The following is a 17260-nucleotide window of genomic DNA, read 5'->3' as shown; positions in this document are numbered from 1 at the left end:
TGGTGGTGTATGCCAATAGTCCTAGATATTTGGGAGGCTGAGGAGGGTTGCCTCAGCCCAGGAGTTTGAGGCTGCAGTGAGCTATGATCATGCCACTGCACTCCAGCCTAGGCAGCAGGGTGAGATCCTATCTCAAAAACAACAACAATAACAACAAAAACAAATTATAAACTCCCAGTGTTTTACAAAGTAAAGGAGTTTATAAAATATTTTCACATAATGATATACATGACTTCAATCAGACTAATAATTTACCTCAACGCAGAAATATATAAATGCACATTAAATTTTTTTCCCTAGCTGTTCTATTCTTCTAAGGATGATAATTTCTTGGCACTCAGAAGTCAGTTATTATATTTGTACTTTAAATATACTAAGAAACTTTCATTTGACTTTTGGCCATAATAACAAAACCAATACCTTTGTATTTATCTGGCTCAGAGCACAAGCTTTAACTTGAAGTTTCACGAAGTTATCTTCAGTAACAGGAAGATTTTCCTAGAACCAAATGATAAAAATATGTTACACATTTCCATGGGAACATGCCTTTATGCTTTGAAATTTTCACATATAATTGAACAAAATTAAACCGTTCCCAAATCTTATGGCTAACAATTTAAAAAGCTACAAGTAATTATCCAACAGTATACAATCAAAAAGAATAAAGGAATTTGGGGTATACGTTTTAAAAAGCTTTAGGGTACATATTTTGAAAAACACTTAGATACCAATGTGGGTATATGTATAGACAATAAACTTAGGACAACAAACAAGAAGAACAAATACTGTACTTTATTTTAACCTAAATAATCTCAAAACATCAGATCTTCCCACTTACAGGGATATCTTTAAATATATATATATATATATATACATACATACACACACACAAAACATATAGCCTTTACTAAGTTTTGGAATTTTCTTAATGCTATAAATGCAATTCTTTTCAAATTCTCCAAGAGTCATTTGTTCATTGCTTCCTTAACATCTGTCTTGGACATTTCAGCATGCCCCGTGGGATTCTGGGGTCAAAATACAAATTAATGGAACATAATTACCCCTCAAATTCCACAGCTAGATGTAACTTCAAAGGCAAAAAATATTCCAAATTCAGACACCCTATGTCATCCACCTATATTATTAAATATAGTATCACCTCCTCTAACCATACTGGCACCAATAATTAAATTACTCTCCTCAACCCCTGTAAGTCTAAAATTAGATCAAAAACTGGCCAAGAATAGCTACTTGACCCAGTGGTAGAGGCCAAGCACTCTTTGAGATTTAGACTCCTGACCTAAATGCTTTTGGAGTTAGTAAAAGACAAGAAAGAAAAATTGGATTGTGTTCATGATCCAAAAATTCTTATTATTCCTATGAAATACCGATATACATACAGCACTTACTTTTCATCCAAAATTTACAGTGAAATGATTTTGGCTTGCCACACAAATCACCAATACTGTATAAGAAAATTTTACTATCTATGCTCAAGGTAATAAAAACTAGAGAACATTTAAAGCTTACTGAATGAGGTAACTTTGAAAAACTCTGAAATTTGTGTAAAGTATTTCCTGAAATATAAATACATTTTGAAAACTTACTTTATTGTGCTGTTCAAAAATAAATTGGGTTAATTTTGCAACATATAAGACCATTAAATTTGTTTTGTTTTCTAATACCTTTCACACCACCATCCTGAGGAACCAAAAACTCTTGTGTTGCAATTCTTTTTTTTTTTGAGACAGAGTCTCACTCTGTTGCCCCGGTTAGAGTGCCGTGGTGTCAGCCTAGCTCACGGCAACCTCAAACTCCTGAGCTCAAGCGATCCTCCTGTCTCAGCCTCCCAAGTAGCTGGGACTACAGGCATGCACCACCATGCCCGGCTAATTTTTTCTATATATATTTTTAGCTGTCCCTATAATTTCTTTCTATTTTTAGTAGAGATGGGGGTCTCGCTCTTGCTCAGGCTGGTCTCGAACTCCTGAGCTCAAATGATCCGCCCACCTTGGCCTCCCAAAGTGCTAGGATTACAGGCGTGAGCCACCGCTCCCGGCCAATTCTTTTAAAATATATTTAAAATCAGGTAGTGAAATGCCTCTGGCTTTTCTCTCTTTGCTCAAGATTGCTTTGGCTACTTGGGGTCTTTTGTGGTTCCATACGAATTTTAGGATTGTTTTTCTATTTCTGTGAAAAATGTCATTTTTGGGGGGTTGTTTTGATATACAACAGGGTACTTTGATAAGGATTGCATTGAATCTGTAGATCACTTTGGGTAGTATGGACATTTCAACAATATTAATTCTTCCAACTAATGAACATGGGTTATCTTTCCATTTATTAGTGTCTTCAATTTTTTCATCAATGTTTTATAGTTTTTCATATAGTTGTAAAGATATTGTACCTCCTTAGTTAAACTTATTCCTAGGTATTTTATTTTATTTTTTTGTAGCTATTGTAAATAGGACTGTATTCTTAATTTCTTTTTTAGACAGTTTACAGTTATAGAAACGCTACTGAGTTTTACATGTTGATTTTGTATCCTGCAACTTTACTGAATTTGTTTATTAGTTCTAACAGTTTTTTGGTGGAGTCTGTAGGGTTTTCTGTATATAAGATCATGTTGTCTGCAAACAATTTGACTTCCTCATTTTCAATTTGGATGCTCTTTATTTCTTTCTTTTGCCTAACTGCTCTGGGACTTCTAGTACTGTGTTCAATAGAAGTGATGAAAGTGGGCATCCTTGTCTTGTTCCAGATTTTAGAGGAAAAACTTTCAACTTTTCCCTGTTCAGTATGATGTTAGCTGTGGGTTTGTTATAGATGGCCTTTATTATGTTGATGTATGTTCTTCTATACCTAATTTAGGGTTTTTATCATGAAGAGATGTTGCATTTTATCAAATGCTTTTTCTGTGTCTACTGAGATGATCATATGGTTTTTGTCCTTCATTTTGTTAATGTGATGTATCACATTTGTTGATTTGCATATGTTAAAAGTATCCTTATATCCCTTGGGATGAATCCCACTTGATCATGGCCATCAGGAACATCCAAATCAACACCACAATGAGATCTCACTCACCCCGTTAGAATGGCTATTATCGAAAAGATAAAAAGTAACAAATGCTGGAGGGGATGTGGAAAGGGGAACTTTTATACACTGTTGGTGGAAATATAAATTAGTACAGCCATTATGGACAACTCTGAAGGTTCCTCATTAATAGAACAACCATAAGATCCAATAATCCTACCACTGGATATATACACAAAGGAAATGAAATCAATATGTCAAAGAGGTATCTGCACCATTATATTTATTGCAGCACTATTCACAATAGCCAATATATGGAATCAACCTAAGTATCCAACAATGCATAAAGAGAATGTGGTATATATATAAAATGGAATACTATTTAGCCATAAATAAGAATAAAATCCTGCCATTTGTGACGACATAGATGAATCTAGAGGACATGTTAAGTGAAATAAGCCAAGCAAAGAAGGCCAAATACTGCATCATCTCACTCAAATGTGGAACCTACAGTTGACCTCATAGATATAGAGAGTTGAACATCAGTTTACAGAGGATGGAGAGAATAAGAGGGAGGAAGCATGGGGAGAGAGGTTGGGCAATGGGTACAAAGTTAGTTTCATGGGGGAATAAGTTCCGATGTTCTTTTGTACAGTAGGGTGACTACAGTTAACAATAATGTATATCCTGAAATAGGTTGAAGAGAGAATTTTGAATAGTCTTACCACAAAGAAATGACAGAGTTTGAAGTCATAGACATGCTAATTACCCTGATTTGATCATTATACAATGTATATATATCAAAATATTATACTGTATCCCATAAATACATACAATTTTTATTATGTGTCAATTAAAAGCAAAATAAAACTTTAAAAAAGTTATACTACAATATGAACTACCATTTCACATAAAGCTTAAAGGAAATTAATACAATTTGAGGAGTTTCATTTAAGTAATTTTTGTTCATTTAGTTCCACTCAAAATAACATAACAAGTCATTTAAAAGTGGACCTATGACATATGGAAAATACACTACCTTGTTTCATTTAATAATTAAATAATTTTTCTTACCCTTTCTTGAAATACAAATGTTATTTCTTCATTTGTGGAACTTTGTTGAAAATATAAGCCTTTCATTGTCACCTAAAAAAAAAAAATATATATACATACACACACAGACACAGACACACGAAGTTAACAAACAAAAAAAAGTTTTCTAGACCAAATAAAAGCAAAAATTGAAAAATAGTGCTAGCAAAGGATAAAATGACAACTATAAATAGTCTTCAAGCAAGTAAGGTTAGATAATTGTTCTTTCATAAAATGATCAAATAAGAGAATATGCAACAATCTGCATACATGTTTCACTGAGAATGGATTTATAGTTCAATTTATTACAAAGGCAAGCATATTCTTAATTTCACTTTCCTATTCAATAAAAAATACTAGATGTACTTAAAAGAAACCTTATGATGGCCAGAGAAGCTCAAGTTTACTTACAAAGGTAAATAAAATTTACCTTTAAATTTACCAAACTTTACTAAAGACTTTCAAAGTCTTAAAGATCATTAAAAAGCAAAAAGTGGACAGCCAAGACCCTGGTTGAAATTGTGGCCCAAATTCTTCTGTATCAGTCTATAAACCATTTAATGGAAGTATTTAAACCTGTAGTTTGTGAACTTCCTGAAGCTTCTCTAAGGATTCCACAGTTTTTCTCTAATTTTCACAGTATTCATGTGGCAAAACAATTTTTTAAATGTAAAAAAAAAGTATAAAATACATATAGAAAAGTGCACAAATCCTAAGTATGTATTTTACAATGTGAATATGCCCATGTCACAGCAAGGGATATAACATCACTGGAACTCCAGAAGCTCCCTTGTGACTTCTTCTAGTCACTATCACAACCCCCTCCTAAGGATACTCAATACCCTAAGTTTTAACATCACAGAGTAGTTTTGTCTGTTTTTGAACTTTATATAAATGAAATCATAGTCCTTTATGTCTGTTTTCTTTCTTTCAATATTATTTTTGTGAGTCTCACTCATGTTGTTGCTTATAGCTGTAGTCCATTATTCTCACTGCTATACAGTATTCTATTGTACGAACAAATTACTATTTATCCATTCCACTATAGACAAACATTTGAATTGTTTCCAGCTTGAGGCTCTTACAAATTGTACCCCCATAATATTCTGAAATAAAAAAGAAAAGAAGAATATTCTTGTACAAACTTTTTGATGAAAGTACTGTTATTGCATTTATTTTATGAATGAAGAAATTGAATCTTAGGCTAAAACACATACATGGGGTCTTACAGCACCAGCTGTGCTAGAACTGGGATATAAACCAGGTGCTACCAATCCCAAAGTCATTACTCTTAATTGGCCATTATATTTAATGATTTCCTATTTAGCTGCTAACATTAGATGTATCAGTTAAAAGTAGAATACTTTATCCTTTAGGATTGATGATTATTAGGTATTTGTTGATAGAAATGGCTACATAACTTGCAGGGCTCAGTGGAAAATGAAAATGTATTAAAATTTCAAGACAGCGACAGCAGAGCATTAAACCAAGCACAGGACTCTTCTGAGTGTGAGGCCCAGTAAGACTGCATAGGTCACACGCCATAAAGCCAGACCTGTGTGTTGAATCTTAGTGAATCTAACTGGAGCCATATATGTAAAGAGTTTTTACTGAGTGTAGTTGTGCAATGGTTGCTGGTTTCTAGGATGTGATAATAAAATACTGGAATTAACAAATGAATACACATTCAAGACATACATAGAAATTATAGATGTAGCATATATCAGTAAAATATATAAAAACATAGTAAACTAGGTCAAATGATTAATTCTAACCCTTTAGTTACAGAAGGTCTTCATTTTTATCAATGTGTTTGTTGTGGGGGGGGGTGGGGGAAAGAGCTACAGCAGTTATGTATTCCCTACAACATTAAATCTAACCTCTTCTGCCTAGATTTCTAGGCTTTCTAAAACGCACATCCACTCTACCTAGTCTACCTTACTCCTCCAACAATTTTCCAACACATACCCTCTGTTCCATCTAGTCAGTATGACTTCACACCATACGGTTATCCCCTGTCTCAGGGCTTCTAGGCATGGCCTGTTCTCTGAAAGCGTGCTGTACTTACTCTACAGTTCTGTTACGTAAATAAAACTCAAGTCCTACACCCTCTCTGGAATCATCCCCAGTGACATTCAATCTACTCCATCTGTTCCATGATTCTAGATTTTGTTACATACTAAAACAAACAAAACCTTGCTTTATTTACTAACTAGTGGGCTCTCTCAGCCATTGATTGCTAGGAAGAATCAATATCCATTATTATTAAATAAATAAATCTCTGCTCCTACTCAGTCTAGACTTACTAGGGTTGCCTTTTTGAGAAGTGGAACAATTATATATCAACACCTTGATTTCAAAGCATCTCCCTTTGTAATTCCAGAAGCCATTGTTTTCTCTGCCTATTGAATCTTAAAACATACGGCATGTCTCCCAGATCAGCAGTCACATGGGCCTTATATTGTGCCCCAACTTCAAAGACCCTGAAAGAAAACTGCTTGTTTGTACCCCTAGTACCCTAGAATCCCCTAAAGCAAGTACTGTATACATAATAATGCCAACAGTTTTAGTCAGATCATCCTAAATAGTTCCTCTAAATTAGGTGAAAATTGCCTCGGCTGATGAAAAAAGTAATGTTTAGTCCAGTTAACTGTGTGGGAATACAAATATCCTTTAAATTGCAAAGTAAAGAAATGAGGTGTTTTTACAAAAGTGTCCAGAATAAAAGTGAGGAAATACTTGTTTTGCAAACCCAAAAAAGAAATACTGAATTCCTAATACTAAGAAAATGGTAGAATGGATAAATAATATTCGAGGCCCACATGGTTTCCTAGGCAGATTGAAACATTTAGTCTATTATTTAATAATTTATTTATTAACTTTAAAGACATTTGCACAAGAAAATAAGCGTTTTATAAAATAAAAATAGAAATTAAAATCTATAATACCACATTTCTAAGAAAGTCATGTAACTTCAAAATTGAATGTTCTATTATAAATTTAGCTATATCAAAAAGGTGCTATATAAAACTTTTTAATGACAATAAACCCGTTTAAAAATGTAGGCTGCCACAGCCTGTAAAAAGCATAAAGATTTATCAAATATATCAGAATTTTAAAATAGTCGAACTAATCCACAAACTGAGGATTATGTTTAGTAACACTTTAAATTTTTATAATGGCTACACATTACACCTATTAAAAAATCTGGAGAAACAAAAATTCAGAAGACAACTATTTTAAATAACTTTTGGTAAAAGGAGAAAGACGACTTTGCATAAAGTAGACACTTGACTATAAACACTTTAAGAAAGTGGTTAATAAAGGTACTGATCTGTTAAGAGATTTCTAAAAATTCAATGGTAAGCAATTTCAAATGGTTTTATCCTTTTTATACCAGCAACATGAATTCCACTTGCTCTTCTGTTACACTCAATCCCCTAAGGAGCTCATCTATTAATAACTGTAAAAAAAACCTCTACAGATCATTCCTTACCTATACTTTCAGGACAAAAGTGTCCCAACTACCAGATCAACCTCAAATTCAACAGAGATAAAACGAGACTCATCTTTCCCTCAAACAAAATTTTGCTGTAATCTTCAGTCATCAGAGATATCTTAGATTCAATCATAATTCTTTCTGTATTATCAGCCATAAAGATTCTTTTCCTTTATGATGTCCTGCCTGGCCTGCTCATTTTCAAGGGCCACCACCTTGGCACAGGTGATATGCAAACACCTGAATGCCTCAGGCCTGGGCTATGGCCCCAGGCTGCTGAATGTCTTCATTTCTCTCCCTCATCCAATCCAACTGTTATCTTGTGGCCAACTAAATTTCTGAAAGTCCAAACTCTTCTTACATGCTCAAATTTTTATTATTCCCCAACACAAACTCTGCAATACTATGGCCACTTCAGGTTCAGAGTTCAAACCTACCCTTGTTTTTATTTTAAGGAAAGCAAAGATATATTGTCAAGCAATTAGGCTACAGAAAAACAGATGAAGTCAACTCTGAAACATGGCTCCACATCCTCCATATGGTCACCACACCAGGCTCTCTTGGGCTGTGTGGGTAAACAATGCTCTATTCCTCATCCTGTGTAAGGACCTGTGTACAGTATTATAACACTAGCTGGATTCTTGGGGGAAATATTCAGTTTTATTTTGATCATTTGGAAAGAGGTGAATTAAGTTTCAACAATGTTCTTACTAATCTGTGAGACTTTTCATACACATCTCATGTCAGAAAAAAATGTCAAATCACATGCCCAAATATTTAGCTAAGAAACATGGTCAGCATAACCGTAAGTAAGTAGTGGGAGGTTTGGTAAACATACTGTACTATACAGGCTATGGAAAATAGTAGTCCTAACCAGATGGGCCAGCTCTGGTTCTTAAAGTGGGTGGTGAATGCATGGTCAGAACAGTTGTAGGACATCTCTACACGGTGTAGGCAGCAGTCTCCAGAAATCTGTATACTCAAAGAGCACTCTGCATAAGCAATGTGCAAACACACAGATATCTGCTGCAAACAACTGCACTGCTCTTCTGTGTGTTATATTAAGATAGGCACACGAGATGCATGAGTGTGGCTTACACCTGGCTAACCCCTGGAAAGCAATTCTAGCTAATAACATGTGTTATAAGAACTGCAGACACATAATTTTTTAAAACTAAATGGAAAATGCACGATGTTACATGGTCCCTATCACTAGAGGGATTAAAACGGGAGGCTGGATACACATTATGGGGGCTTCTTAAGAGAGATTCAAACATCAATTTAGTGAGACATGGGGATCAGACAACCATTAAGGTCCCTTCTAATTATGATAATCTAGATTTCAATGCATATTATCAAGACATACTCGATTGAATTTATATATATGTGGCATATCTCCCATCCAGGTACTAAACAGGCCCGATCCTGCTTAACTTCAGAGATCAGATGAAATCGGTTGTATTCAGGGAGGTATGGCCGTAGGCAATATGTGGCATATCTCTACATCTTATACAACCTGAGAGCTAAAGCTAGATAAAGAAGCAGAAAAGAAAAATTATTTCTTTTTTTATATAGTCTTTAGGTATAAGCAAAAAAAAAAAAGGCGGGGGGGGGGGGAGGGAGACATTTGCTTGAAGATGTCAAATTGTTGCTTATCTATGCAACTAGTGGTTTCCAACATGTGCCTATCTAGCACGGTCTCTCAACAAAGACCTCTTTTGAGTCTCAAAAGAATTTTTGATTACCTATCCCACCTCCATGAAAGCTTTATTTTTATTATCTGCTGATTTTCAGAATACATTTTAACTTAAGAGTCTAGGATTTCTTACATGAGCATTCTCCTACTAGTATCTCTGGAGGTGGGGGTGGGGAGTGGGGTGAAGTGGGGTGGGATGGTCATTATCCCAAAGACTGGAAATCTCTGGTCCAGTTACTATTCAGTGTACGGCATGATCTAGGAACAACAGAAGCTTAACTTTCATTCATATTTTTGAATTAACATGGTATTTTCCCAAATTATACCACTGGGGAACAAGGGAGCCAATGGTGTGATGAATGAGTATTCCCTTTATGCTTGCTTAATCATGTGACACTGGAACAATGCAGGTGAAGGTCATGGTCACTATAAATATAAACAATACAAGCAATGAAGAATCCTCCTTAAACACTACTATACTATACTCCCTCCCCTCTAACTGATTTAACTGATCTTTTCGACCTACTAACATTATTGCAGTTTGTAAATGCTTATTTAATTTTCTAATTCACTACAGGATTCTAAAGAAACCATTTCTTGCTTCAAATGAAAAATATGATTTGTAATTTTAATTGAATATTTACTAATAAATTCAAAATCAAGAAAAAATAATTTTATAAGATGTATTGTTTATTATGTATAAAAATGGAAAAAATTATTTTGTAAAATACCATATTTTAGCATATGTGGATATGTGTATCCTTGTTTTTCTACTCATAAAACTCTCCTTAGCTCAATGTAGTACTACTGTTCACTGGGCCTACAAAAAGTATACAGTTGTCTTTAAAATATTTCATGCTTACAAGGTTAAGAAAACATTCATTTTTAACAACGAAAAGAAGTTCACTACAAACAAAACCAAAAACCACTATGATTCTATAGTGAGGCACTTTAAGAATTCCCAACCGTTTTCCTGCCCTCCTCCCTCAGGAGGTATACAAATGAAAAAAGACTCACTATTGCTCAGGGTCCAGAGGCCTAAGTATCTCCTTGAGGTTTTCAACTCTCTTCTTCAATCCAGAACTTTGATTTGAAATGCACAGCCCGGAGAGTTGTAAAACTACCAAAATATTTGATTGCATATGACTGGCAGATTGATCTTGTATGGGGAAACCTCTCAGTTACAAATCTGAACATTTATCCCCTGCCATACGCTAGAACAGAGGCATCAACGAAGTGAAATTAGTGATAAAAGGTAGTAATTTTTACACTGCAGTGATCTATGGATAGGATACAGAAGTCATAACTGAACCAGTTTGAATCCTGGCTCTCCTACTAACTAGCTGTATGACTTTGGGCTACTTAATTTTAGCCTTTCTGGGCCTTAGATCCCGTACCTATAAAATAGGGATAATAGTAGTTACTTCAAAGAGTTGCTGTAAGGATTATATAATACATTCAAAGCACTCAGCACAACACCATGCTTTCAATAAATGTTAGCTATTTTTACTATTATTTCTGTAAGTTGGGTAGAGAACCTCTAAAGTAGTTCTGAAGCCCATCTCACTGAGCAGTGAAAGGTTTGGTCACTGCAATCTTACTTTCAACGCTTTTTAATTTCTGCAGTAGACCATTATATCAGTGGATTTGCACTGTCCAATAACAGTAGCCACTAGCCACAGGTGGCTTCTGAGCATTAGAACTGTGTCTAGTCAGAATTGAGAAGTGCTGTTAAGTGTAAAATACACACCATATTTCCAAGATTTAATACTAAAAAAAGAATATGAAACACTTCAATTTTTAAATATTTGAGTAAGTGTTGAAATGATAATATTTTGGACCTATTGGGTTAAATGAAACATATAATTAAAATTAATTTTACATGTTTTTCACTTTTTTAATGTGGTCACCCGAAAACTGAAAATTACATAAGTGGCTAGCATTATATTTGCACTGGACTTGCGTAGAACCTTGCTACTTACAACGTGGATGGACAACACCTGGGATTTTATTAGAAATGCAGACCCAGGCTCAGACCTACAGAATCAGTATCTGCAGATTTAACATGATCCTAACGTGATTCTTACAGAGTATTCCGCTAGTTAGCTTAATGAAGAGGGCAATCTGGCCCAAAAGCCACATAAATGTGAATACGACTGCTTTAGGTAACTGCTTTCCGAAAAAGAAACGTGAAGGGGAAGAAAGAGGTGGCAGCGAAGGAGTACTAAAGAAAGAAAAAGAAATTCCAATTATAGGAACAAAAATAAGCCGGGGGGCGGGGGGAATTCAACCTGGGAGATTAAGGAGAAAGGATCTTTCAGACTTTTGCCTCCATAAAAGTGGCGGGTTATGCAAATTAAGATAAAACCTACAACCCAAACCTGCAAAGGGCCAGGAAATCGTCCGTCAAATCTAGCCTTACCCGCCCCTCAGCGGCCTCAGTTAAGCTAGGCCCGGGCAAGAACGAGTCTCAGGCTGGGATGCAACGCGAACCACCCTCCTCCCCGGGGCCGGACGGTTACGTGGTGCGTCTCCCGATCTTTCGCCCAAACTCCTGTTGCCCAAGACACACAACGCCTATCCCCGGGCTCACCTGCCTCTGAGCGGCCCCAACGGCTTGAGCCTTCGCCACCGCCACCTCCGCGTCCTTCCGCAGAGAACCCGCCCCCTCAGCCCAGGGGCTGCCCCCATTGGTCAGGCCACTTGTCAGTCCGTGGGGCGGGGTCGGCCTCCGGGAGGCTGTGGAGAACGCCATAGCAACCGACCTCGGAACTACTCCTCCCGGCATGCTCCGCTGGGGGAGAGACGAGGCACCGCCCCAGGGGCGACCGATAAATGGGGCGAAGTTGGAGTCGCCTAGGATGGGTTCCGTTTTATGCAGATTTCAGCTAAAGGCCACACCCTTCCTCATTCCAATCGAATACCTTACCACCTCCCTTTTCATTTCCCCATTATTCTTTCCTTTAAAACCTTCCGTAACTAAGTTAGGTGAATGTATCCTATCTAGTGCCTCTCACGGCAACGGGCAGATACAACGAAATTGTAGAACAAAATCACCAAAATCCACGATAAGGAAACCCCAGACCAGAAACCTCTTGTTAAGCCTCCTAGGGGGCGGGTAAAGGGGGGGGTGGGGAGGAGGGAGTCTAGTCCCGCCCCCTCCCCACCTCCTGATTGGCTTATTCGTCTGTCACTCCGTCCCCTGTGAGGTTTTCGGCTCCCCCCGGCTTTGGTTCCGGCGGTGGGCGGGGCCAGTAGTGGGGGGCGGTGAGGAGGTGCAGGCCCTTCCTTCCGATTGGTAGGCTGTTGTCCCCACCCACCGGTGGGCGGAGACGGAGGGGAGATGGGGGCGGGGGAAGGCCGAGGTGGGAGATGAGGAGATAGGCGGGAGCTAGGGAGCGAGGGAGGGAGCGACGGAGGTAGAGAGGAGTGGAGGAGCGAGGGGAGGGAGCGCAGCTTGGTTGCTCCGTAGTACGGCGGCTCGCGAGGCAGAATCCCGAGCGGGCCCCGGGACGGACGGAGAGGCGGGCGGGGATGGTGTGCGGGGCTGCGGCTCCTGCGTCCCTCCCCGCGGCGTGTGAGCTGCATTGATTTGTCCCTGGGGCGGCAGCGCGGACCCGCCTGGAGATGAGGTGAGGAGTGGGCTGGACGGCGGCGGCCTGGGCGCAGGAGGCGGCGGCGGCGGGGGTCGGCGCGGGGGTCGGCGCGATGGCCTCCCGAGGCGCCCGTCTCCCCGGCCGCCCTTCACCCCGTGCCGCGCGCGCGGGTGGCGCGGCCGCCGCCCGCCTCGTCCTTCCCCTCCTCCCGGGGGCGGCGGCGGGGCGGTCGGCTGACCGGCGCCGGGAGGCCGTGGGACGGGCTCGGGGCTGAACGGGCGTCTGCACCCCGGCCGGCCGCGCCGGCTCGCTCACTCCCGAGGGGGACTCCGGGGCGGACGGCCCTTCTAGGGCTGACCTCGCCGCCCTCGGCCGCCGGAGTGTGACGGGCCGGCCCAGTCTCGCCCGCCTCCCGGGAGACCGAGCTCGCGGGGAGCGGCAGCGCGCCGCCCGCCTCTCCCCAGCGTGGAGCCCCGGTTCATCCCTTTTTCTTCTCTCTCGCGTGCCTGCAAAATTCCTGTCAGTGAAGGGCAGTCAATGCCGTTTGGCCCTAAGTGGTGCCGCCGGGCCGCCTGTGATGGTATTTAACAGAGAGCGGCGCCCCTCGCCCTGTGAGCGCGTCTGCGGGGTCTGCCGCTTCTCCTTCCCTTCTCGCACCGACGCGATTTCCCGTGTGGACCCGAGGCACAATTGCGGTCTCTCGCTGGAACGAGGACATGTACTCAGAATTCCCAAGAAAAGGAAAGCAAGGAGGAATAGGCTGCACCTTCCTTCACTTCTGTTGTTTTAGGATTAGAAGGCAACTTCGTAGATTTCATCTCCTATGGGCAATCTTTTGTTGTGATTCGGACTAAAGGAGGCTTTTGCTTTTGAAGAAATAGATTAGCGGCTTTTCTGTTGAGTTGGAGGCTGTGGGGATTTTTGATAGCCTCTTCAATATGAAAGTTTCCTTTAGAACTTTGTCATCATCCGTGCTATTCTGAACATTTCAGTATATGCAGACTCCGGCCAGATGCGTTTCTTTGTGCGTGTCTATTGGCATCCTTCTCTTGGCTATTCCCGTGGTCAGAACGTATAGATAATAAAAACAAGGCCAATAAAAAGGATAGATAATAAAAGCAAATGCCGTACAAACAAATGCATCTGGAAAACCTCAATTCTGTCAGCGGGGAGGCAGTTTTACTAATCCTGTTGAACGGATGAAGAGAAAGCCAGTGAGATCTCATGATTATGTAGTGGACCGGATGTGAGGGCAGGAACTAGCAGGCCAGCTGGTTTGCATGGTGCCACTCTGAACCCTGCAAATAGGAGGAATGTATTTGTTGGGATACCTTTATTTTTAGATGACTTTAAGGTTGAGAGTTCAGAAGCTTAAACACCTTTCATAGTTATTTCTATTTTGTCTGTCTCTGAGAACAAAATATTATGTTTTTGTTATAATTTTTTTTTACTAGTTTGCTTGAAACATTTATGTCGTTTTAATGGGAGTTTGCTTATAACTAAAAACGTTAAAAATTTACGTACAGAAGAGAAATTCTTTCTGCAGGAGGGTTTGTAAAGAACCCCGGGAACTTTTAAATTATCTAAATTAAGAAATGAGAGACACTAATTTAGTGATGGTGTGAAGATTATTTCAGACGCCTCTAAGTAGTCCAGTAAGAATCATTTCTCATAGTACATTTAAAGAAATTGGAATTTCATTATCTCAGAATGTATCTTCCTGAAGCACTTTGGAGAATAAGAAAAAAGAAAGAATGTATCTGCTGAAATTGCTGAGGCACATGATACCGTCACAAAACTCTATTATTATTCTGCCTGAGAGAGAAAATAAACAAATTTTTAATGTACTTTGGAACCCTGTGGATTGTTCAGATACTAAGCATTGTGAAATAGGGCATAAAATGAGTGGTAGCAAGTTAGTTAGTTCCCTGAAATGTTTGTCCCTCATAGCGTTTTTTTTTTTTTTCCTGCAGTTGACTCACAATTTTCTTTTTCTTAATGTTTATCTCTCATGTTGGTAGTAGAACTCTGCTTGAGTTTATCTTTTCCCCAAATGCCTAGATTGGGCTAAACTCTCAAAGCTGTAAGAGATTAAGGAGGAGGTGCTGGTAAATTCCTCTACTCTTACTCATCTTTTTCATTTGCTAAATTTAAGAGTTATGAAGAATTAATTACATGAAGTTGGGTTTATATTATTCAGTTCAAATTCCTCTGCCTTAGATATTTTTCCTTCTAAATGATCATTCTCTTCTGAATGGTTCCACTTACTGGTTGGGTTTCTCAAAGTCTGGACCTCCGATCACTTACATAAGCATTAACTGAGGTATTTGTTAAAAATACAGGTTTCTGTCACTTTACCTCAGAATCAGACAACTGGAGGTAGGGTTCTGGTTGAAAATTGGTATTTTCAACAAGTTCTTCAGGAATTTCTCCTGCACAGGAAAATTGGAGAGCCACTGGCATTGTGATTTTTTCCCTGAGCATCTCCTAGGGCTAGCTCCTGAAGTGAATACCAATTGTTTCAAGTGGCAGAATAAGTTTTATACCGTAGGCTGCTAGTTAAAAACTATTGGCTATGACCTTCAGATATGTAATTGTACCCCTAATACATGTTTCGGAAGTGCAGAGACTTTGGTTCAGCAATTTATCCTCAGTGCCTAAAATAGTGCCTGGAGGAAATTGATAAAATGTTGAGTGATTGTATTGAAGCCAATTTTTTGAAACTTTACTTGTCCAATTAATCTCATCACTTAGTAGTCACTGATTTTATAAATTAGGAGCCACAGGCACTATACCTCAGCCACTTCTGTAAGTTTGGTTAGTTTTGGAAGGAGAGAGCGTTTCTCAGGCATAGCATGCTCAAGGTGATAAGCTGAAAAGAAGACTCCTAGGAAAATATTTGCTTAGAGACTCAAAATATAAATTTAAGTCACAGTGTAGTGGCAAATCATTTTATTATCATTATATCAAAATACCATTTTATAAGCTATGCTAAGCCCAACATACTGCTATAAAAATTGGTTTCTAAAAATATAGAAAGTTGGTATATTTTCCAATTTCACTTTTCATGCTAATAAAATTTGACCTTCACTTCCTTTTTTCTAGAGTCCACCACAGGGCACCATAAATAACCATAAATAACAAATAACTTATTATGTAGTTAACAGTGCTGGATAGCTAAGAGCATAATCTCTGGAGAAAGTTGGATTTGACCACACATAATCTGTGAGTTTGATCTAACTTCTCAGTGCCTCAGTTTTCTCAGCTGAAAATGGGAATAATGATAGTAGATAAAGCTTAACTACTTCTAAGTGCTTTCATAAGTTTTTGAGACACATCTATTTAGTAAATGTGTTAGTTATGATGATGATAAAGAACTGGGATGTATAAAAATCTATAAAACTCAAAAGCTAAACCATTTAATTTTTGAACCATTGTATTTTATGGTAGTAAATAGACATCTATTACTTAAAAAAGAAGTCGCAGTAATTTCTTGGTACTAAGTTTATATAATTTTTCAATTGGATAACTAGACTGAACATTAAAAATATTTAATAAATTACCAAAAAAAAAAATAAAAAATAAATTACCAAATATGTAAATATAAGTTTTAAAACTAAAGCTACATCTTGCAATCACTTTTTGCTAACTTAATTATTTTAGAATCAATCAGATAATCAGTTTATGATGATCAGCTAATATCTCTTGCATTTAAAAAACTAACTGCATGTTTACGGTGGAAAAATATAAATACAGAAAAGTAAAAAGTAGAAAGCCATAAAATACATAAGCATTAACTGAGGTATTTGTTATAAATACAGGTTTCTGTCACTTCACCTCAGAATCAGACAACTGGAGGTAGGGCTCTGGAATTGGTATTTTCTAAGTACTTATAAAATACCTGAAAGTCTACTACCTGCATATACATCTCTAAACCCTTTTTGTGTGTGTGTGCATGTAGCTATTGATACACAGTTATTGGTAACAAAGATGGGATCCTCTTATACATATGATTGTTTTCTAACTTGCTTTTTTTTTTTTTTTGCTTAAATCTTATCATGGTGTCTTCCCATGGCTATGTTGTCAGTTATAAGTCTTAGAAACTGAGTAATATCCCATTTTATGGATCTGTGATAATTTAATCAATTTATTTTTATTGGACATTGGTTTGTTTCTTCTTTCCCTCCACTGTTACCCATAACCCTGCAGTGACTATCCTTCTACATGTGTCTCTATATATACTTGTGAGATTATTTTACTTAGGATAAATTTCTGGGAATTGCAGCATCAAAGGCTATGCTAAATTTTAAGTTTGTTGATACTTCCAATTTGCCATTTAGA

The 17260-nt window shown here is 38.2% G+C and overlaps 2 protein-coding genes across 8 annotated transcripts in view; one reads left to right on the top strand and one right to left on the bottom strand.

The window, feature by feature from the left end:
• The window catches only part of CRYZL1 (crystallin zeta like 1), a 38777-nt gene extending 26803 nt beyond the window's left edge, over positions 1 to 11974 (bottom strand). Inside the window, exons 1-3 of one of the 2 annotated variants that reach the window (XM_069474983.1) lie at positions 11917 to 11974; positions 4111 to 4182; positions 421 to 498 (exon numbers count right to left, since the gene is read on the bottom strand). In XM_069474983.1, coding sequence (XP_069331084.1) covers positions 421 to 498; positions 4111 to 4176 — 144 coding nt within the window. In that variant the 5' untranslated portion in view covers positions 4177 to 4182; positions 11917 to 11974. The remainder of the gene's footprint in view (positions 1 to 420; positions 499 to 4110; positions 4183 to 11916) is intronic. The other variant, XM_069474984.1, reaches the window with a different exon arrangement.
• Positions 11975 to 12689: 715 nt separating this feature from the next.
• Positions 12690 to 17260, top strand: part of ITSN1 (intersectin 1) — a 196710-nt gene continuing 192139 nt past the window's right edge. For all 6 annotated transcript variants that reach the window (XM_069474971.1, XM_069474974.1, XM_069474976.1 and 3 more), the window contains exon 1: positions 12690 to 12955. The gene's annotated coding sequence lies outside the window, so the exon portion shown is untranslated. The remainder of the gene's footprint in view (positions 12956 to 17260) is intronic.

This window comes from Eulemur rufifrons, chromosome 7 (assembly GCF_041146395.1).
Source record: "Eulemur rufifrons isolate Redbay chromosome 7, OSU_ERuf_1, whole genome shotgun sequence".
Classification (NCBI taxonomy): Eukaryota; Metazoa; Chordata; class Mammalia; order Primates; family Lemuridae; genus Eulemur; species Eulemur rufifrons.
Note: the sequence above shows the minus strand (reverse complement) of the source record. Positions and strands in the feature narration are given on the sequence as shown.